Source organism: Pocillopora verrucosa, chromosome 6 (genome assembly GCF_036669915.1).
Source record: "Pocillopora verrucosa isolate sample1 chromosome 6, ASM3666991v2, whole genome shotgun sequence".
Lineage (NCBI taxonomy): Eukaryota > Metazoa > Cnidaria > Anthozoa > Scleractinia > Pocilloporidae > Pocillopora > Pocillopora verrucosa.
In genome coordinates this window covers 3,901,755-3,926,118 of record NC_089317.1, presented here as the reverse complement: position 1 = coordinate 3,926,118, position 24,364 = coordinate 3,901,755, and the positions used below count along the sequence as shown (strand labels likewise).

General features: G+C 38.1%; 2 protein-coding genes and 1 pseudogene across 5 annotated transcripts in view; all 3 read left to right on the top strand.

Moving 5' to 3' along the window:
• LOC131779387 (NLR family CARD domain-containing protein 3) overlaps window positions 1–8,377 on the top strand; it is a 172,209-nt gene extending 163,832 nt beyond the window's left edge. For 2 of the 3 annotated variants that reach the window (XM_066168023.1, XM_066168021.1), the window contains one exon: window positions 6,597–8,377. In XM_066168023.1, coding sequence (XP_066024120.1) covers window positions 6,597–8,171 — 1,575 coding nt within the window. In that variant the 3' untranslated portion in view covers window positions 8,172–8,377. Of the gene's footprint in view, window positions 1–228; window positions 886–1,960; window positions 2,150–3,663; window positions 3,775–5,637 lie in introns of all 3 variants that reach the window. The other variant, XM_066168022.1, reaches the window with a different exon arrangement.
• Window positions 1–24,364, top strand: part of LOC131773602 (protein NLRC3-like) — a 180,721-nt gene that overhangs the window by 42,732 nt on the left and 113,625 nt on the right. The gene's annotated exons all lie outside the window — the stretch shown is intronic.
• On the top strand, window positions 16,905–23,517 carry LOC136281538 (NACHT, LRR and PYD domains-containing protein 3-like; annotated as a pseudogene).

Genomic DNA, 24,364 nt, shown 5'->3' with positions numbered 1-24,364 from the left:
TGAGTCAATAATGAAGTCATACTGGATTGTTAGATGAAATGAATTTCCAGCAGATTTTTTTTAAAAGTCACAATTATGCATTATTGAAGTTGTGAATCTTTATTACCTTAAGCTAAGTCAACTGTTACATCCATAATTTGCTTTTGTCCTCATCTTTTTTATCTTTTGATTTTTATTTCAGTAATTGAAGTAACTTTCACATACAAAAACTACAACCTTCTTTTTCAGAGACAGTATTAATACCAGGGGAAAATACATCAGCAGAGAATGGCAATGGCAGCCCACCAGAGCTCAGTGTGAAACTTCCAAAGTTGTGTGATCTTCCAGCAATCTCTTCTTCTTGGGAAACTGATCAACTTCCTGTTGATATTGTTTTATTAGCAGTGGAGGACTGTGAGTTCTTAAGTTGTTTTGCCTACCTGAAGGAACCCTTTAAGAGTTACCACATCAGCACTGGCCCTGTGTACTTTGGGTGCATGGGTGATGATCAAGGAAAGAAAATGAAAATTGCATTGATGAGGTGCTCCAAAGGTCCTGATGTTCCTCAGGGTTCTTTGTCAGTTTCAAAAGATGCCATCTCAGTACTTAGACCCAAGGCTATCTTTTCTGTTGGTGCCTGCAGTGGTTTGAATAGCAAAAAGGTCAAGTTAGGAGATGTGGTTGTTTCAGCAAAGCTGATAACAGCTGCACACAAAACTCCTCCCAGCAGAGATATTGGTAACCTGATCAAACATGTGGCTGATGGGTGGAAGGCACCTTTACAAAATGCTGATGAATATAATGCCAAAGTGCACTGTGATGGAGTGGTTCTGAGTATCTCAGAGGCAAACAGAGATATGATTAGGAAACATCCTGAAGCAATTGCAGTTGAAATGGAAGGTGGAGGTGAGAATCATAATAATACAAATAATTGATGAGCCAAGCACTTTTGCGCATGTAGCAAATGTTTTGAAAAACACTGCTCTGGTATTGTCTCTGCTGGTCCAAGCATACACCATATAACATGCCAAATTTGCAGGAATTGTGTATCTTGTATTTAAAGTGATTTGATGTTTGGCTGGGTGAGAAGATTATTTCACAGATGAAGGTGACTGAGACTTCTTCTGGATAACTAGATTGAATTTGCTCCATTAGGATGTCATGAATTATTTTAAATTTGTCACATGAAAAATGTAGAAAGTATCTTGTTCAATATTTTGAGAGTTGAGGAATAGTATCACAGTCCCTGTTAACCCTGAAACTCCCATGAGTGACCAAGATAGAATTTCTCCTTACAGTTTCAATATGATGTTAAGCAGACAAGTAATGGGAAAAGAAAAAAGTGTGAATTAGGGGATTATTGGTTGATCCAAAACTAAATTCTCCTAACTAACATCATAGGAATTTTATGACATACATTAACCCTTTAACTCTTAGAAGTGATGAGCATGTAACTTCTCCCTATAATATCCATATGTTATCCAGCAAACAGGTAGTGAGAATACTGAAACTCATCAGGTAAAAGATAAAATTACCTTGATAAAACATCCAATTTTTTTGTAACCAATTTACAAGGAAATGTGTAGCAGCTAGAAGGGAGAATTGACAATCAGATCTTGGGAGTTAAAATGTTAAAGAGGATCATTAAAGAGATCTTAGGAGTGAAGGGGTTAACTCTAACTGACAAAACTTTGTCTTTTGAAAAATATTGAAAGTTACTTTATATGAAACAAGATGAAGCCTGAAGAATAGTTTTATAGTCTCAGTGTACAATTTTTTTTGATTACTGGTTGAAAAAAATTAGGTTTCTGTTCCAACTAATTTCTTTCTGCAATGTGCATGTTTACAACAGCAAGAGTGCAGCTAGAGTGTGACTCTTTGTGAGCTTTGATTGAACAATTACATGTATTTTAAAGATGCGAAGAAAATAAGCTTAAGATATAGTTGACAGACATTACTGTTTATTTGTTTTGTTTTTTAGGAGTGTATGCAGCAGCCCATGATTTTAAGACAGAATGGGTGGTAGTCAAGGGCATCAAAGACTTTGTAGATGAAACGCACTCTTCAAGTAAGAAATGGAATGAAATTGCCTGTGTGATGGCAGCTTCTGTTGTGGCCAACATTTTGAATGATCCAGTCATATTCCAAGATTGGCCTCATTTTAATGCAGGTATTGCTTCCTGTCTCAATCTTCTCTTTTTACAAGGAAAGGTCTGACTTAGATCTAAGTTCCCTCAGCATATTTTTGTATGAATTATAAATCAACATGATTTAATCAGTAATAGTTGACAAAGAGGAAATTAAGTTACCCTTATTTTGAGTTTACATACCAGTAAGTGTCTAAAGGTGATGGGAGAAAAAACTTGTGTTTAAATTGAGTGATGTAATGATGAATGACAATTCACTCCATGAGCCACGTGAACTGGCCTGTTTTCTATAGTTAGCTTGGTTTATGTAACACCACCAAAATATGGAAAATTCAGAGGCTAATGACATCTGCCAAAGTGATTTGAAGTGATTTGATAAATGTTCCTGGGCCAATAAGAAACAAATCAAATTGTTTTAAACTAAAAAAATTGATTAATCCAGTACTACATGTGTGACTGTATTTTGATGGTGAAACTATTGGAATGGAAAGGGAGGTGATAAATACCAGCACATATGTTTATGGTTCTGTTTTTTGTTGTTGTTTTTTTAACCCTTTATGGAACCTGACATGTTAGTAGATTGAGACAAATAAATCAGATTGTAGGTAAATTTCTTAAGAGCTAATGTCAGCATGCATCAAACAAACAGCGGCAAGTCACCCAAATTTCTTTCCCCTCCTTTCGTCCTTTGAATTTCTCTGTCACGCTTGTCACGCACTGATATAATAAGTTAGAGAAGATAAATAAACTGAAACTCAAATCTGGCTGCAACGTGGTAGAGCATGATTAACGTGATCATCGAAACAGCTAATAAAATCATAAATAAACAAGGTAAGAGTGTTATGTTAGACTTTGCACAAATTGTAGTGATTTACGCCAATTAACGGTGGCGACAAGTAGGCGCACCATGTACATTTCATAGTCGCTATCAAGTAAATTTTGCCGGACTTTGAGTTCGTCTCAAGATAGAACAACACAAATACACAAGGAAATTTTTACAGTAACTTTATAACCATCCTTTGGTCTTTTAAAAGCTTGAAGCTCAGTAGATTGTGTCATATCAGTCATTGTTAAAACTGTCTTTGTTTTGATGCTACTTTTCGACATAGGAAAAGTATGTCGGACAAAAATATTCACCAAAAAATAAATATTTCTTTGGCAGCTTCAATAACGATAGGGGATTAAGTCTAGATGATAAAGCAAAGGCTTATGTTCACAGAAATACCGTAGGTCTAGTACATTCATTACATGAGGTCACATAAGGTCGAAAAATGAGGTCGCTCACCTCATGTGAAAAATTAAGAATTAAATCCAAATGTCCACAGTGTGTTTTCATCGGCAGTATCTTTGTCTGTTCGTGGGTACTCGTGTACAACTGCTGGAGTGCACTTTTGTGATTTCTAAGCGTCTTATTGAGTTTGATCTGTTCAGAATCGAGTAGATATTGACATAGGTATCATTGTTTATCTGCACGTTTATGTGAATTTGTGATGTAAATGTGCTTATGAAATTGCGCTTATCTTTCTTACTAATGCAGATTCGCTAAGTGACCTCAGAGACACAACTGAGAAGATAGAGATTGAAATGAAGGAGGTTAAAGAGACGCTTTGTAGCCTGACGACCACAGTGGAGAAAAGCACAGATGAAGGTTGGTTGCTAGAAATAGCTACTCACAGATAAACTGAACTATCAATAGGGATTCCGTTCCGTTAACTTGAATACACTTTTCAGGTAATGTATTGTTGTAAGAGCACGCCTTGGCTACTAGGTTAAACCTAAATGAAGATACTAGGTAATGTGTGGGATGAATGGGATGGCACGGAATCTCAGGTTACCTCTCAGATTGGATAACTTTCTGACAGCACTCATACACATTTGGCCGAGAAGGGTTATTGCCTTATTTTAGTCTTACTTTTGTTAAGGACATAATGAATCTAACTTCCTCATTCGTTAGATTTTACCTGCGTATTCTTGAACAGACTAATGCAATCCTTGCTCCACTCAAATTTTTTGTAGAGTATTCTATTTTACATGGAAAAAATTTCTGAATTAGGGCTGTGTTAGTAAAAAGGGGCAGGAGAAGGCGTATGTGGTTATTTTAATTTTCCCGAGCGAAAAACTGTGAACGAAACTTCACAATGCATTGCAGCCGGACCTCTGGTTTGTTCCAGCGTTTTCCTTTTTCTATGATTAAACGACGTGAAAACGAGGGCGGAAAAGCGTTCTTTGTTTTTTTTTTTTAATTAGTTCTTACAATGGTCTTTTTTACCGACAAAAATCTTACTCAGACTATCGACTCTAATGATATCAATATTTATCTCCCGAGTTCACTATCAGAAACCGCTGTAGCCGAGCCATAAGTTCTTTTCGAATATTGTATAAAATTTAAAAACAACAACAACAACAGAGGAAGGGAAAAGTGACTCTCACTCGGACTAAAAGTTCCAATGTTATTCCACGAAAGGATCTGTTGAGAAAATGATAGGCGAAATGGTAAAGATGGACAGCGAACTGAACCGCAAATTTCGCCGTAGTCAACATGGCCTGTATGTGAGAGAGGGAGAGATCATCCTATGTTAAAGAGATTCAGTTTTTCAATTTAGACAATCTCTGGAGTAATCTCTACGGTGTGCTTTCATTCCCTCCAATTGTTCAAACTTTCACCCGTAATTAGCCTGGAAAACTTTATATTTTGATTAGAGTGGAGAACGAAATAAAACGAAGTACAGTTTTAACGAAAACATTGGCATTAACATTGGCTCGATGTTAGAAATTAACAGAGCACGTTCCACTGCATTTACAAGCCAAATAGCTTTTGGTCAGTAAATTGACATGAATCATACATTGATACCTTTTTCATCGTCCAAGTAATTTCTTTGGCAGTGGTGTCGTACTCGTTCGCTAATTTAAATTCAGTGCCGAATTCCTAGTAGCATTAGGTGTAATCCGCATATTTCTGAATAAAATAACTAAACCCTTCCTACGCTCATATTGTGGAGTATTCAATTCTACATGGGAAAATAGTTGAATGAGGATCGTCTTGAGTAAAATAGGTTCCTAAGGAAAAGACTGTAGGTAAAACCTCCCACTTCATCGCAGGCGAGTTCCGGTTTTCTGCAGCTTTTTTGATGAAACCGCGTGACAAAGAAGGCACAAAGGCGTTGTTTGGTTTCCATTTATTTGTTCGTAGTCTCGGTAAATCCCGAAAAAAGCCTTTCTCAGACTACGGCTCCAATGATATGAATATTTATCTCCCGAGTAATTTATTTTACGACAGAGTTTCACTGTCAGCCGAACAAACAGAGTAGGTTTACCTGAATTCATAATCTAAATGGCTTTTAATCAGTAAGCATGAATCATACACTAAAAGCTTTTTGCATCGTCCAAGTAATTTCTTTGGCAACGGTATCGTGCTCATTCACTTATTTAAATCCAGTGCCGAATACCAGAGAGGCACCACAATTTTTAATGCTGCATTCATTAGATTTCTTACTTATTTTGCTATTGCTAGGTATTTTTGATCCAACTGAGCTTATCAATGGAATTCGCCAGCTGTACGAGACTCGCGAGGGATGGCTCTCACCATTTCCATGGTGTGAAGAGTTTCAGTTTTTTCTTGGCAATATTTTTACAAGGCTCAAAGTGGTCAGAAGAAAGAAAACGAGAGGAGTAATCACTGACGTATTTGTTGACATGTCGTCAATACTAGACCCGTATGAAGAGTGTTCAGCGCCGAGAACAGTGTTGATTGAAGGAGAACCTGGTATGGGAAAAACCACCTATTGTAAAAAGTACGCCTACGACTGGGCCACAAAACAGCAAGAACCTCGGGGCTGCGGCTCAACAGCATTTAAAGTGGTATTGTTACTAAAATGTCGAGATATCCATTCTGACGTTTGGGAAGCTATTGATGATCAGCTTCTGCCCCGAGACATCGATGAAGAAGTCAAACAACAATTCTTTCATTTTATTCGTGAAAATCAGTCCAGCATTTTATTGATATTGGATGGATTGGATGAGTTACCGTCCAGTAAATTGTCGATGTTTTCCGAATTAATTGAAGGAAGAGTGCTTCCCAAATGCCACATAGTTGCAACAGCAAGACACGAAGCTGGAAAAGAGGTGAGAAAATGTTGTGACGTGCTGCTTCAGATCGAAGGATTTACTGAAGAGCATGTGAAAGGATTTGTCACCAAGTACTTTAAAGAAAGGACGGATTTAGCCACCAAGCTCTTGCAACGGATGTGGCGAGATAAAAACCTGAGAGAAATAGCGGCCAATCCTCTAAACACAGCACTTCTTTGCCTTTTATGCGAAGAGTTTGAGGGCACATTCCCCGAAAGCAGAGCTCAACTGTACTTGGATATGGTTGAATGTGTTTTGAGAAGATATAGAAAAAAGAAGGGACTACTAGAAACGAGCGAAGACCTGACAAACCATTACAAACCGCAATTGAATCACCTTGGAAAGGTAGCGTTGAATGGTTTACTTGACGATAAGCTGGATTTTAATGAAAGTGAATTGAGAAACCATGCAAAAGACCTGACTGAATTTGGATTTCTGTCAGTGCAGCCTGGTGGCAGCAAACTGAGACAAACACTGCACTATGCCTTCTTACATAAAAGTTTTCAAGAATTCTTTGCAGCATTCTTCATTTGTTCTCAGATTCAAAGCAAGGAGATGAAACCTGAAGAACTAGTTTCCAATCCAAGGTATTTCGTTGAACTTAAACAAATACTTTTGTTTTCATGTGGAATTTTGGCCATGAAATGCGATGAACAGGTTGTGGCTCTTGTAAAGAGTTTAACAAATGAAGTCAACAAAAATGAAGGCCGTGGTGCAAAAATTGTATTGGAGGCCATCAACGAATGCAAAAGAGAAAAAAGTGATTTTCACTCGCATTTATCGAAGTCGTTTGGAACTGGTTTGAATCTGACCAATTTGGATTTGTCTGTAAATGATATTGGTGATGCGGGTGCTACATGTATTGCTGAGGCAATCAAAGTGAACAAGACGCTAACCAATTTGGATTTGCGACGTAATGGTATTAGTGCTGCGGGTGCTACATGTATTGCTGAGGCAATCAAAGTGAACAAGACGCTAACCAATTTGGATTTGTCTCACAATGATATTAGTGCTGCGGGTGCTACATGTATTGCTGAGGCAATCAAAGTGAACAAGACGCTAACCAATTTGGATTTGTCTCACAATGATATTAGTGCTGCGGGTGCTACATGTATTGCTGAGGCAATGAAAGTGAACAAGACGCTAACCAATTTGTATTTGTATGGGAATCGTATTAGTGCTGCGGGTGCTACATGTATTGCTGAGACAATCAAAGTGAACAAGACGCTAACCAATTTGTATTTGTCTGTAAATGATATTGGTGATGCGGGTGCTACATGTATTGCTGAGGCAATCAAAGTGAACAAGACGCTAACCAATTTGTATTTGTATGGGAATCGTATTAGTGCTGCGGGTGCTACATGTATTGCTGAGGCAATCAAAGTGAACAAGACGCTAACCAATTTGTATTTGTCTGTAAATGATATTGGTGATGCGGGTGCTACATGTATTGCTGAGGCAATCAAAGTGAACAAGACGCTAACCAATTTGTATTTGGAAAAGAATGTTATTAGTGCTGCGGGTGCTACATGTATTGCTGAGGCAATCAAAGTGAACAAGACGCTATTCATTTTGGATTTGTCTGTAAATGATATTGGTGATGCGGGTGCTACATGTATTGCTGAGGCAATCAAAGTGAACAAGACGCTAACCAATTTGTATTTGGAAAAGAATGTTATTAGTGCTGCGGGTGCTACATGTATTGCTGAGGCAATCAAAGTGAACAAGACGCTATTCATTTTGGATTTGTCTGTAAATGATATTGGTGATGCGGGTGCTACATGTATTGCTGAGGCAATCAAAGTGAACAAGACGCTAACCAATTTGGATTTGCGACGTAATGGTATTAGTGCTGCGGGTGCTACATGTATTGCTGAGGCAATCAAAGTGAACAAGACGCTAACCAATTTGCAACTTTGAAGTAAAAGGGCACTGCCTTTAAAGTAGGCAGGTTCCCTAGAAAATTGAGGGCCGAAGGCCCGAACCTCTAGGGGGGTCCGGGGGCATGCTCCCCCGGGAAATTTTTTAAAAGATAAGTCTCCCAGAAACGCATTTTCCTGCAATCTGGAAAAGAAATCTTGTTGCAATGATGCATACTTGATCTATCGTAATAAAAAAGAATGGTACTCTGGGAAAATTTGTTTATTTCACTGTTGTTTTCGGAGCCTCTTTTTATCCTACAGTTACAAGTTAAAGGCCCATTTTCAACCTTGATGCAACGCCTTTCACTTTTTAGAAGCGCTTGAGGATTCTAAATGAAGACAAAATACTTCCAATAGAAACTGGTATTTTCCAAAGAGAAATATGGAAAAATATCAGACTGCCGGACGTCTAGTTATTTAAAGACCGTGTGCGGTAGTGTCTGGTGAAAATTTTCTTAGTGTCTCGCTTGGATCTCTTTGCACTCTGTGTACAAGGCCAGCGAAACGGACAACGTTGGCATTTTTTCACTTTTTAGAAGCGCTTGAGGATTGTAAATGAAGGTGGAATATTTTCCAATGAAAAATTAGTATATTTCAAAGAGAAATATGGAGTTATTTGAGGACCGTGTCCAGCCGTATCAAGCGCTTGGATGACTTCGTACTCTGTGCAAAATGCAGACTACGGACCGCAGACCGGGTACAAAATGCAGACTGAGAATTTGTACTGTTTTTTCGTCTGATACGTGATAACATGGCATCTTACAACTTACCGAACGTCACGCAAGTGCTTTTCCGCGATCATCTTTCGCGATTATTTGCACTATTGTGGAATATTCCTTGCCTGTCTCTTGATCACAATCGTTCTTAATTTTTTTCAAGCCTCGTTTAGTATTCTCATTTTCCGTGCGAGTTGGTTGGCGTGATGTCTTTACAGAATTTACCAACTTACTAAAAGAAGATGTGGATGTAAATGGATGCCACTATTGAATATTTAACCTGCGCAATATTGGAGAAATTCATCTTTTTAACCGATATGTGTTCATTTTGCTGACAAAAATGCGAACCAAGACCAGAACTTTTCTTTCGACTTGATATATTTTCAACGTTCAGAAGTGTACACATACTGATTTCCCCTTAGTGTCTTATATTGTCATTGGTTTTCATGAGAAACCGGAGAATCATAGGGAAAAGCGAAGCGTTGCCCTCGTGACTGGCCATTTGTTAACTTTTTTGGTGGTTTTATCTCTCGTTGGTTTGGTGACTACGCAAATATTAATATGTGAAAATCAGATTAGATGAAGACTTGAAATTCTATTAGGAACGATTGTGGCCGCTTTGTTAAAAATCAAATGCAATGGCCGCTTTGTTTAAAACAAAAGATATCAAGAAACGGGCAAGGAATATTTAATAGATAATTATTGCGGCAGTCAGCGTTATGAGATATATTGCAGCCAACTGAGGGTGTAGTCTGCCTAATGACCTCTGCCCATCCCACCTCCAGCCCACACAAACTTTTTTCCGATCCCCATCACTACGAATGCACAAGTTTTCTTATCACACAACTGCCCAAAAATAAAAGAAAATTTATTCCAAAAGTCTTGAAAGTTCACATAAACCGAATTCATCTGCACCTATATTCAGCAAGTCCAAGAAATCAATTCAAAGCTAAGCCACAACATGAATGAGCTGGCTCCAAGAGCCCTTTGATTTTCATTACTTCAAAGTTTCGAGCGTCTCTCTTTCATTAAAAAGGGGCGAGGTAAACAAAGTTGTTGTGGATAACTCTAAAATGGTAATGTGTGCCGGCGGATGCCTACTTCCGCAAAGGCCTAGTACTTAATGACGAGTCAGAAGAGCCCCAGATATGAAGGGATGATTGTCGATTTCCTACCTGTTTCAAGACCTTGGGGAAATTAACTGGCTGCAGGAAGATCAGGATTGGCACCAATTATAAATTCTTTCATCGAAAGATTGCTGGATCGAACTTGGTCCAACAGACTGTAAACAACTCTTATAAAAATTTCTTACAAAGGAGCTCTCTTAAATATAGAGCTAATCATGTTTATCATGTTTATTCGATTAAACGCCCCGGCGTTTATTAAAATTTTCGTGATTCAAGTGCGATGTTTATTCGAGGGCGGCGTTTATTTAAAATTCAATTTACTTTTTGCAAACAATAGTATGGTAACTGACCATTTTAATTGTAAAAAACAAAAACACGTTCTAGTGCTTGTCCTCAATTTCACAATCTGCGTGTTAATACTACTGCAATACTTAATGTGAAATAAAGTGAACATAGTTCACCCAATTTCAATGTCTCTGTCCTCTTCATGATCCGAATCCAAAAGATATAATGACGGATGTGCTCTCTCAAAATCAGAACCGGTACATTCAAAGGGATTTGTGCCTTGCTTACTCAGAACTTGCAACTGCGATAGAAGCAATAATCGTGCACTGCCACAAGGCTGTCGTTCCTTGGGGCTTTGAATCATGTCGTCCACGGGAAGGTTCAACATGCAGCTCGAGAGAGTTTTTTTTATTACCTCTCTGGGTAGCTCTGCTCAAGAATCAAGAATTCACTCCAAAATGGTACTTTTCGGGGATAATTTCAAATTTCAGCAGCTGTTTCTTCGTGAATTCCCACGGTACCCAGCCAATCATTCCTTTTAAGTGCAAGTGGCCTTGAACGGCTTGTTCCATGAAACGTCCGGTGCCTGGATATACTTGGTGGACCCTTCTGGCACTATTACTTGATCGATTTTTTTTCCGACTGCAATACGTAAGCAATACTATCTTCAGTTTTGCAGTCGAAGAAGTTCCAGGCTAATAGTAATCAACCACCAACCTGTATTTCATTGCCCTAGGGTCTGTTTACATGAATGTGGGGGACCCCAGGTAGGTGAGGTGACCCGCCTAACCGTGGGCTAAAAATAGCCAGCGTTTACATACAATCTTACAACCCCGGGATGCCAGGATGAAGTTTCTCGAGGTTGTTATCACACTTGCAATTAAGGAGTTTAAGATGTCACGAGGACGTGTCGTAAAAACGTTGCAGAAAAAACGTAATTAATTTTCCTCTAAGATTTTGGCCAATATCTCAATGCGTTAACCGTTTCTAACAGTACAACGTCTTCACTTTGGCATAACGTGTGAATGTAGTGTTGAGTTAAAAGTAAAAACGTGACTAAATCGCTGTCGAGGTTTTATTGCTAAGTGGATGTAAAAATTGATGTTTTAACGTTTTAGCTCTGCATGGGAAGACCAAGAAATGTACAAAGTCTTAACACACTCGTGTTTCGCTGTTGTTTTCCTTATTTGATCCTTTTGTAACATGAACGGCGCCCCGCGTGGGCGGGTTAACCGACCTTGAGACGTTTACATGGCAATGTTGCCCCCTTGCTGACAGGGTTACCCTACCCAGTAGACTGGGCAACCCGCCTAAACGGGTCGCCCCACCTATCATGTAAACGTGATCAAGATGAAATAATAGATTATATGGACAGGCGGGTTACCCAGCTAGGCGGGTTACTTCACCTATCTGGGGCTCCCCATCTCCTTGAAAACAGGCCCTCAGTAGTCATCGGTCTGCTTTTTTGAGTCTATTATTCGAATAAGAGTCGCGTAATGATTTGGCATTTATTCGGGGGCGGCGTTTATCAATATTTTTGCTTTAAAATACGGCAGTTACTCGAGGGTGTTTCATCGAATATAACGTAAACCGACATCTCCGAACTCATATAATGCTCATAAAATATTGATCGATTCTAAAATAGAACAGGACAGTTGTAAATGCATTTTGACCCTCTCGATGAGCAGTTTGGTGTACAGTTAAACATGATTTATTTCTGTGTGATTTGTTGAGGACCGACATCTTTCAGTGTACCAATCTCAATCAGCGAAATAGACCAGTTTGTGCGCACGTATACACTATAGTACCTGAAGAAGCCTAGAACTTAAGAGAAGTCAGTAATTTTCAAGAATCCGGCGACACAAGCAAAAATTCAACTTTTTTTATTTGCTCCAAAAGACCCTTTTGGTGAATTGTTTTCAAAAATAATATTCAAAAAGTGCCAGCGAGTTTTTATTTTGGCAAAAAATACGAAAGTTCGAAATCGGCCAAAACGTACCTAATTTGCATAATTTATATCGGGCTTTCAGTGCATTTTCACAACGCTCGTACTAGACAACGAAAAATTATCTTGGATTCATTTTTTTCATCCCTTGGAATAGCTCTCCAAGTATATTTCCTCTCCAACTAAACTTTCTTTCGTTTGTAACCACCCGCGTAAAGTACATTATATTTTGTATTCCGTTTGTACGCTGAATTTTGCCATATTTCAGACGACCATAACATCGGGGTATACGAATGTACATAAAATAAAAGAGCTCTTTTCAACGAGCAATTCTTCATGTCTATCATGTAAAAACATTATTTTTGGCCCGTGAAAAGCGAGCGAGCCAGACCAAAATATACAGCGTGCATTTTCACGGAGTTCGGCTATTTTCTTTGCTGTATTCCTATTGCAAATCACACGCTATTGGGACAAAACTCGAAGTGTTTGGTCTCTACTTCTGTTTTGATTGATTTAAATCTATCAATTTTAACTTAAAAATTACCCTACCTTTATTGTTAAGGGAACAAACCACCGTTTTACGTAAAGTTTTTTAGTTTATTTTTCTCGAGTGCTAAATAAACAAATCGCTGTTTATAAACTGACACCAACTCTGTCGACGTGTTTTTGGCTGAAATTGGCCCGTCGCTTATATTGTTCTTTAATTTATAATCTATCCCACTGGCATAATTTTAGAGCAAATTACAGGTAACTATAAATGTTGTTGTAAATACGCGAGTGTGAGCTAAATAAAATCTTCAGACACATAAAATGTTCGAAACATGTAGCTGTCGCAAGAAAATACTTGCTTGTGCCTGAACCTCGTGTATACATTCGGTGTTTTGCTCGGTTGCTTTTATAGATTTCTACTAATGTCACTGTAATGAAAATAGCATGTTTGTGTAGCCCAGTTGTTTAGATACATTTTCAAATTACCTCCAGGTTGGAATTCTATTTGAAAAGATTGTCGAATAAATCTGAGAAATAATGCAACATATTCCATCTCAGACACTGATTCATGGATTACTGTAGTAGACCACTTTCTAACCCTGCCGAGAAATTATTCTCATGCAACATATAGAGAAATGCACTTATGTATATGTAGTCCATGTTTTTGAAGTAGATTATATCTGCAGATCTCAGATTCCCCAGCTAAAGGTATCCTGAATCAATTTCCACAACGCAAATACAGTTGGTTGGTGAGGTAACCCGCCTAGGTGGGGTAAGTCACCTGTCCATATAATTTCTTACTCTATTTTGATCACGTTTACAAGATAGGTGGGGTGACCCGCTTAGGTATGAGGTTCTTTTACGGACAAAATATCGAACATGGATACATTAATGTAAAATTGAATAAATCAATTTCATCCGGAATACATCGATTTTGGATGTCATACATCGATGTTGTGCAGCATACATCGCTTTCCTGACTCATTCATGCGTGACCCTATATAACTAAAAGATGTTCAATAAAACTAAAAGATGAGGAAGCGGAAATAGAAATGACCGGAAGTCAGATTAAACAAGAAGCCCCGGAAACTAACACTTTCAAAATGGCTGAAATAGAGGCAGATGATCAGTGAAGGTTGAGAAGCACTATGCAAGGTGCACGGATTTGGCTGCCCAACATGGTTGATTTCTACTTCGAGAGACTTACTTTACGTTGTTAAGCAGACGATTCTCGCCAAGGTAGAGTCATTGATTTACCATATACTTTTCACCTCGATTCCTGAAACTACTAGCGAGGAAATAGTGTCTTTAATTAGTGCCAAATTGTTAAACTACGTAGCTTAGTGCTTCGGTCAGCACTTCCCGTTTGTTGGAAAACAGGTGCATATTTTCGAATCCATTGGGAATTGTAATAGTTGATATGTCTACATTCACCAGTTTTTGAGGTTGAATCCGTTATTTGTTTCCATATTGCTTAATTTGGTTGGATTCGCTAGGCTGGATTTAAACATGTTAGAGTTGGTCTCTTGGAACTAAAGACGTGTACGAAAAACATGCTTATCATCGGACAAATTTTCGGAAAATTTTCAGGCTTTGACGGGCAACGAACAACTGACTTTGGATGCCAGCATCGATAGAAAATTTATACAACTCAGAAAGTAGTTTGGATTCGATCCCCAAATAATGCAGTTGCAGTTTTACAATTCCTGCGAGGTTAAACTGAATATGCATCGTGTGAAAGAAATGTTATTGATCTTCCCTTGCGCGTAAGTTTAATGTGGATTCTCTCTATATACGAAAGCTAATCAAGCTGCCTCACAACAGATGATGTTTGTTTCTGCTAACTTCAACTTGAAAACTTTGAACATTGAGCATTTCAGCATGAAAGTTGTGTAGTCACAAACAATATTTATCAAGGAGATAACTTTCATGGAATCAGAAACAAAACATTGATGTTTCTTTATTTACACTATGAAAACGGCAAGTGATTGAATCTTTGCTGTCAGTGAATATACCAACAGTCTTTGAAATGAAGTACATGCAGACCAACAAAGAAACCTTTGTAACACTTTTCTTCTTATTGCGCCATATGCTACATTGCTTGCCCAAAAAAGTAATTGCTTTGAGTTTATTTTCAAAGGGGATATACCATCTAATTAGTAATTGTATTAAGAGCATGTGAATGTGGCTTGTGAAAAATTTGCAAAAATTTTGCAATTTCCAATTTTTGGCAGCAGTCGCATCTAACCAGTATCCTGTGACCAAAACTTCATTGATTGGCACATACATCAATCACAAACCCATCTCCCTCTATTAAAAGATAAAGAAAAATTCTTGCACAAATTACTGGGCAAGAATGGTTGTTGTCAAATGATTATCTTCACAGCTTTCAGGTTTTAATGGAATCTTGCATTTTTTTCAGAGCAAAACAACATAGCAATTTTTTTTTACATTGTTGGTAGTCACTATCAGCAGGCTTCTATGCAGCTACTTTCAGCTTTTAGACATTGAAGGCAAAGACTTTGCTCAAATAGAGCTTGCTTTTGAAACTGTCCTTGGTCGAGGTCTCTGTGACTGGCAGAGTAAGGGTTTTGAGATTGGGACCTTGTATTGTGTCCTGCCATTGTGTGCCCCAAATTACACTAGCAGACCACAGTGTATTTTTCCAGCTTAAATTTTATCTAGACATGTCTTATGTACAATGACAGCTAAATGGTTAAAAAAAAAAGTGAGATACTTTGGTATGCCAAAATTTGGAAGCCTCCGAGGCAGGACATGGCTCTTTTGAAGATTAGCAGAATTTTGGTGATCCACAAAAATTTGGCAAGTTTTTAAAATTGAGGGTTGTACTTATTTTATGCAACTTGTTGACAGATTTTTTACTTAAACAAACAAAAAAAAGCTCTAGTGTGACCTAGGCCTATATATAATAAGAAAGGAGTGTGATCTTAGGAGAGCACCATACTATTTTTTGCCAGTGATGAACATTGCCATCTCTTAACAACAGTGGGAGACATATTGTGACCTTATGGTCATCGTACTGGACTTTGGTACCAGAGGTCTGGGTTCAAGACCTGGCTGAGTCAATGTGTTTTGTTCTTGGGCTGGACACTTTACTCTCCCCATGCCTCTCTCCACCTAGGAGTATAAATGTGTACTGGTGAATTGTTAGGGAAGCCTGATGAAATGCTGGTGGGGGGGGACCTTGTGATGGACTGGCATCCCATCCAGGGGGGAGTTGTTATTATTGTATTAGCTCTATGCTAAGGAAACTAAGACAAGCTCCTTCTACAGGGGGCCTAGGCTTGAGTACAGACTCTTTTTTTGCTACCAAGAACAGTAACTGATCTCACAGGGTGCTTCAAAATTTCTCTGAAATTTTGAGGGATGTTAGAGGAAAATCTTGTGGGGAAAAACATGGAAACTTCTTTTCATCATAGCCATGGTAATTTATTTCTCTTCACAGAACAGTAAATACAAAACCAAAATTGCTTGGAATTAAGTATTGCAAATTGCATGGTAAATATGTGGTTGACATGTATAAATGGCTGAGAGCCAGAAAGAATCTCTTTTGTTGTTTTGACAAATGAAAGCTGTTTTATAAGTTTGATCACTCAAGAGACTTTTTTGGATTAGAAATAATCTTTATGGATAAAAATAATCTAATTGAAATGAACAGTAGCATGTTTTTTTATGGAAAATCTAAATAGATGTAATGAGTCTTTGGAAGAACAGTGCATTTTTGTTAAGAACTATACATTACTCTGAAGGTTTAACAGAATTGTGTGTGTTCCCTCTGCCCCATCTGCCTTTAACCCTTAACACCCTAAGACATTGGTATTCATATTCTCCACACTGGTCTCTTTACATTCCCTATGATACTGACAAGGAGAATTTGTTTGACAATCAGGAACTTCTTAAATTGGTGATCATTTTCTTTATTCTTGTGACCTCCACATTTGATTCATGAGTGATACTGTGAGGAGAAATTAGAAGCCAATCACTCTTAGGGGTTGAAGGGTTAAAAAGGAAGACACATCACACTTGTTGTATAAATTAATGTCAGGTGACTATAAATTCAATGTTAAGTATGTGGAATGACATTTTGGCTCTGGGAAGTTGAAATAATGACTTTTGCGTGTATATTTCTTTTCAGAAGACATGTCCTCATGGCTTTTGCCACTCCATCGAATCCTTCTACCAAAGGAACCTCCAACTATGCTCAGCTGTGTCGCCTTCTTGTTGAAGTTGGATCACATGTGTTAAAGGAGATCTTTGACAGGGTATGTCCACCAGAAAAACTTCACACAGTTCTGACAAATCCCACAAACTGTGCCAAATTACAAACACTTTGAAAGAAGAGAGTCCTGTGTACCTCCCAGTGGTGCAAATTGTAAAATGGTCAATTTCCTCAGGGAACTTTGACAGCTCCCTGCTGCTATTACTTCTGGGGAATATCTTTGGTCTAACTCTCCCTGCCTCTGGCCAAGATGACCTTCCTTTGGTAACAGACACCACTCCAGCAGCTGACATCTCTCGCATCAAGATCCTCAGAGACAGAGTTTACAGTCATGTTACCAGTGGTTCAGTTGATGATCCAACTTTCATTTCCTACTGGAATGACATCAAAGACACCTTTCAGCGTATTGGAAGGGCCCACTATCAGGATGTTATCAATGATCTTAAAACTGATTGCATGGATGCTGATATTGGGAAAGACTACCAGGAGCTTTTCAGAGAGTGGCTGAAGGATGAAGACTGCGTCACAGATAAATCACATGAAGATGAAAATGGTAAAAATTAAAGGCCAGGAAGGAAGATGACCTGGAAGGTTCCATTGAGACATATGAACAAAATTTAGGAAAGGAAGGTTTGTGTGATTTACTTTTGTTAATTTTAAGTTTTAACTTAATTTTCTCTTTTGTGTGATTAATGTTAGATATAGTGGGTCATGAAATAAAAGAAATTACCTCAAAAATTTCTGTGTGGAAATTGGTATACTTTATATGTAAGTAAATTTTTGTGTTTTTTTCTTGATGTTTTGAATGAAGTCTACAAAAAAATTCATACATGTCGTCAAAATATAATTCTGTGCCGAAGGTGATAGATTTAAAGCCTGATTATTTGAGTGAAAGATGCAACTCAGTGAATGACACAACCATGCAAACTCAGAGAAAAAAGGGTAGCACTCAGAGGTGTTTTTTTTTCTTCAAGTATGTCTGACAGTGTGTAATTTTGTACTGTTTAATCAGTTAGTGTGGACTTGAAATGTTTTATGCAGGGTCAAGGATGCATTGACCTAATTGTTATTCATAACTGGTTTTCTTTTCTTTTTCTTCATTATCTTTTGATTTTTGTTTCGGATCTGCTAATAACTTCTAATAAATGAATGGAAACAAAAAAAAAGAAATACTACATTCTTCTTTTTTAGAGACAGCAATGATGCCAAGCTAAGGGAAACTACATCAGCACAGAATGCAAGCCCACCAGAGCTCAATGTTACACTTCCATTGATAAGTGATCTTCCTGAAACCTCTTTTACTTGGAACAATGTTGAACTTCCTGTTGATATTCTTTTATTAACAGTGGAGGACTGTGAGTTCTTAAGCTGCTTTGCCTACCTGAAGGAACCCTTTAAGAGTTACCACATCAGTACTGGCTATGTGTACTTTGGGTGCATGGGTGATGATCAAGGAAAGAAAATGAAAATTGCATTGATGAGGTGTTCTAAGGGTCCTGATGTTCCTGGGGGTTCTTTATCTGCTTCAAAAGATGCCATTTTGCTACTGAGACCGAAGGCTATTTTTTCTGTTGGTGCCTGCAGTGGTTTGAACAGCAAAAAGGTCAAGTTAGGAGATGTGGTTGTTTCAGCAAAGCTGATAACAGCTGCGCACAAAACTCCCCCTAGTAGAGATATTGGTAAGCTGATCAAACATGTGGCTGATGGGTGGAAGGCACCTTTACAAAATGCTGATGAATATAATGCCAAAGTGCACTGTGATGGAGTGGTTCTGAGTATCTTGGAGGCAAACAGAGATATGATTAGGAAACACCCTGAGGCAATTGCAGTTGAAATGGAAGGTGGAGGTGAGAATCATAATAATTCAAATAATTGATGAGCCAAGGACTTTAGCATTTGAAGCGAGAGTTTTGAAAAAGACTGCCCTGGTATTGTCTCTGCTGGTCCAAGAAATAGCATATACCATAATTATAGCATGCGAAATTTGTGGAAATTATATCTTGCATAATAATAGTAATTTTGTGTTTGACTGGGGTTGAAGATTGTTTAGCAGGTGGAGGTGACTGAGACTTCTGCTGTCTTCTAAATTGAATGTGCTCCATCAGGATGTCATCAATTGTCTTAAATTTGTCATCTGAAAAATGTAGAAGTATTTTGTTGAATAGTTTGAGAGTTGAGGAATAACTATCAGTCCCTGTTAACCCTGAAACTCCCACGAGTGACCAAGACAGAATTTCTCCTTACAGTATCAATATGATATCAAGTAGATACAACTATATTACTGTAAGTAATGGGAAAAGAAAAAGAAAATGTCAATTAGGAAATTATTGGGTGATCCAAAACCAAATTCTCCCATCTACACCACCTGTAACATCATAGGAATTGTACGACAGACACTAAAGAGAATTACCAAAGAGATCTTAGGAGTGAAAGGGTTGACTCTAGCTGACAAAAGTTTGTCTTTTGAGAAATGTTGAAAGTTACTTTTGAAACAAGGTGTACAATTTTTTTTAAAGTACTGGTTGAAAAAAATTAGACTTTGTTACTAACTAATGTCTTTCTGGGATGTGCATTTTTACAAACAGCTAGAGTGTGAATCTTTTTAAGCTTTCATCGCACAATTATTTTAAGGATTCTACCAAAATTAGCAATATAGTTAACAGACATGAGTGTTTTTTTTTGTTTAAGGAGTGTATGCTGCAGCCCATGATTTTAAGACAGAATGGGTGGTAGTCAGGGGCATCAAAGACTTTGTAGATGAAATGCAGTCTTCAAGTAAGAAATGGAAACAAATTGCCTGTGTGATGGCAGCATCCGTTGTGGCCAACATTTTGAATGATCCAGTCATATTCCAAGATTGGCCTCACTTTAATGCAGGTATTGCTTCCTGTCTCAATCTTGTCCTTTTACAAGGATAGGTCTGGCTAAGATCTAAGTTCCCATAGCATATTCTTGTATGGATTACAAATCAAGATCATTTATTCAGTAACAGTTCACAAATAGAAAATTAAGTTACCCTTATTTTAAGTTTATGTATTAGTAAGTTTAACAAGGCCTCTTAAGGTGGTGGCAGAAAAAAATTGTGGTTAAATCAAGTGATGCTGATGAATGACAATTCACTTCATGAGCCAGGTGAACATGCCTGTTTTCTATAGTTAGCTTGGTTTATGTAACACAACCAGAAAATGGAAAATTCGGAGGCCAATGACATCTGCCATTTAGTGATTTGAAGTGATTTGATATATGTTCCTGGGCAAATTAAGCAACACATCAAATTGTTTTAAACAGAGAATTATCCAGTACTGCATGTGCAACTGTATTTTGATGTTGATACTTAATTGAATACACAGGGAAGTGATAACTGCCAGCACATATACATGTATTTACAGTTTTTTTTTCTGTTGTTGTTGTTGTTGTTGTTGTTGTTTTTTACCCATTTTTGGAACCTGACATAATATTAGTTGAGACGAATGAATCAGATTGTAAGTAAATTTCTTAAGTAAATTGGTTTAAAGAGACAACACTTCTTTTTGTTTATTATTTAATTTAGGTGCCAATGAATTGCCTTCTCAAAGTGAGTCCTACATGTTTTGATGAGTGTGATACTTAATAGTGAAATAATAAATGTAATAATAGTGATCATGTGAATGGTAATGATAACAGTGAACTTATTTACAACTATTTGAACTACTGTTATTAAATGTTGACAAGTAAAGACGATTTTGAAGGGTGGATCAAGGATTTTTATATAGAAGGGGGTCACAACTTTTGTTCAGAAAACACAGAAATTTTGTGTTTTTTCTGAAACCACAGTAGGCCAAGACCTATATCTGGAACGGTAATTGTTAGTTGCTCCATATTGGATGGTGATATGTGATCCTGTTGTTTCAAGAATTTGGGCGTCAGACAAGTGGATCTGACGCCACCACCGATTTTTAACCATTATAGGGTCCGTGAGTTGGGGCTCTGATATTCAATACTGGAATTGTTTCTCTGTCAGACACTAGACTTTGAAATTTACATTCAAGACTAAGCTTCTAAGGGTTAGAACTATGTGTGGTATTAATGTGCCTTTAGTTTGTTATACTTTTTTCAGCAATAAGAGTAATACCAATATAGCCTAAAATCTTTGCCTTAAGCGCTTGTGTGTTGATTGTCAGACCTGCCCTCAAAACAGTTAAACCCCGTGGAGCAAGAGTGATAGTACTTAAACTGCTATCCTCGTGTTCATATTATTTATTAAGTATGTTCCTTTTTTATATTTCAGCCATAAGTACCTACACTTCAGCTTTAAAGTCTTCAATTATGTACCATACGGAGTTCCAACCCAAACTGCTTGCCTCTCGCACGATTTCCAACGCGAAAACGGACGAAATATTCATTAATCTTCTCATACAACATGGAAGAAAAGCCCTGATTAGGAATGGCAAGACATATTATTCAAGGAGTAAAGAGCTTGAGCACTACGGGAAAATTAGTGGTACTCCAGTCAAGCACTGCTGTGAAATACTTCTTGGCATGATTGATGATCAGGAAAGTGCTAATTCTATTCTTGTCGTTGGAAAAGCAGGGATTGGGAAATCCCTGTTTTGCCAAAACGTGATTCGCGATTGGGCTAACAACAAATTACTTCAAGCACTAGAAAGCACTGAAATCCCCAATTTGAAATTTGTGTATTTGCTTACTTTCCGTCAGTTGAATTTGCTCAAGAATAAGCATTTGACTTTAAGAGAAATCTTAAATTTTTCCTCGGTACTGAATGACAAATGTAACATTAACGAATCAACATTTGAGTACATTGTAAAGCATTCCAAGGAAGTAATGATAATTCTCGACGGCTATGATGAGTATTCTCAGAAAACCAGTATCGCTGGAAACTCAGAAGGACGGCATCCCAATGACGTTAGACGTAAAATGCCGGTGGCTGCACTGTGTTCTAAACTCATCCATGGAAAAATCCTGCAAGGGGCTATCGTCATGATTACCTCGCGACCTGATGAATCGGACAAGATGGGAGGAATCCGTTATAAATGGTATGTGGAAATTGCTGGTTTTTCGGCAGAACAAGTCAAAGAGTACATAAAGAAATACTTCAAGAAAAACGAAAATATGAAGAACGCTGTACTTAAACATGTCATGAACAATGAGAACCTGGTCAGTTTTGCTCATATTCCTATGCTCTGTTATCTGTTGTGCTTCGAGATGGAGTATACCCTAACCGAATCAGAAAATTCTGATGACCTTCCTGTCTCAATAACCGACATTTATACCAAACTTGTTTGGTATAAATGGGAGAATCCCCGAGCGTTTTGTAATTCACACGGTGTCATGGCTTTAAATTGTTGCTCAGAAGTAGCCTGCATTACGGTATCGTTTGTATTGGACATTATCAGTGAACTAAATGAAGAGGAAGCTGGAGAGGTACAACACAAGTATACCGATAAGTTTGTCACAGTTGAGAGGTTAGGACTTTCCGGACCACATCTAACACTGTCTGGAATACAACGAGTCTTTAATTCACTGATGAATGAACACTGTCTTGTGTCTGAACTTATATTATTTTACATTAACTGGAGTGTTGAACATCTTGATTTTATTACTCGATTATTGGTAAGGACGTTAACCACACTAAGTCTGAATGATATTAAGATCGCTGATACCGGTGTTGCCAGGCTATGTGAAGCTTTACAGCATCCAAGCTGTGAGCTAACCACACTAAATCTGAATTCTAGTGGGATCAATGATACCGGTGTTGCCAGTATAGGTGAAGCTTTACAGCATCCAAGCTGTAAGCTAACCACACTAAACCTGGGGTGTAGTGAGATCACTGACACCGGTGTTGTCAGTCTATGTGGAACTTTACAGCATCCAAGCTGTAAGCTAACCACACTATATCTTGAGGGTAATAACATCACTGATACCGGTATTGCCAGTCTCTCTGAAGCTTTACAGCATCCAAACTGTAAGCTAACCACTCTATGTATTTCGTTTAGAGGGATCAGTGATACCTGTGTTCCCAGTTTATGTGAAGCTTTACAGCATTCAAGCTGCAAGCTAACCGCATTAAGTATGCTCTGTAATTTGATCACTGATACCAGTGTTGCCTGTCTATGTAAAGCTTTACAGCATCTAAACTGTACGCTAACCACTCTACGTATGCAACATTGTGAGATCACTAATATCGGTGTTGCCATTCTATGTGAAGCTTTGCAGCATCCGAGCTGTAAGCTAACCACACTAGATCTGGAGGATACTGACATCACTGATATCGGTGTTGCCAGTCTATGTGAAGCTTTACAGCATCCGAGCTGTAAGCTAACCACACTAGAACTTCCTCTGCCAGTTTATCAGGATGAGATGGCAGCTAGTCTTGAAGCTATAATTCGGAGACACCGACCAGCTTTAAAGCTGTCTTTTCATTAGTTTCATTAACTTTAATAGTTTCATTAATTTTAGTAGATTTTTATATTTAAACTAGATCAGTAGTTCCAAGTGAAATCTTAATTTGGGTCAAAGATACCAGGTAGGCAAAGTACTTTTAATCATTGGAGTGACATGCTACGCTCAATGTAAATAAAACCGCAAAGATTTTGTAATAAAGGTTTTTTTTACTGGCGACATTGTTTACTGTACTTGGTTTGTGGGTGTAGACTACTCAAGAGTTGTAACAAGTAAGACTTGGGGTCGGGGAAGGGTTGGGAGGGTAATCTTCTGTGAGGTTACCATGCGTCAAAGGAATCTATCTTACAGGAACGTTTAGTTGAAGCCTCTTGAGGTAAGGACAAAGAGGAAAATATCTTCCCGTTCACCTGATTATGATTTCATTTTGATGAAATTACGCCCCCCTGAGTACTGCAAAGAAAAGACAGTTTTCTTTTCTTATTTTCAGCAAGTAACAAATTTTCGTTTTAACTGTCCGCCATTACACTGTATCAGTCATTATAAAAATGAGTCATCCTCGTTTAAGTTGTCCAGCTTTGTTAGGTTAAGTTCCAGACGAATTACTTGTAGAGACCTCAATTGGGGTTACCGTTTAACACTGGTTGAGCAAGAAAATCACAATTTATCGGAAGACGTGACTTATTACTCATTTTTGTCTACTGTTGCCACTCATTTTTTCGCAACAACAGCGAACAATGTTTCGTTCCCTTTTTGCAATCAAGTCGTACAAGTACACAAGGGCCGGACCGCTTTTTCACGTCGTCTTTCTCCATGGTTTTTCGGCCTTAGGATTAGGCACGCAGGGCCGGACGGGTCATATAATAAATTTTACCGCAACTTGCAGGAATGCCGTTGTCGATAAGAGCACAGTCACGAACTCTAGTCACGCACTGGAAGAATCGTTTTATTCAACGTCAATACTGTGGTAACAAATATGTCGAAAGTGGT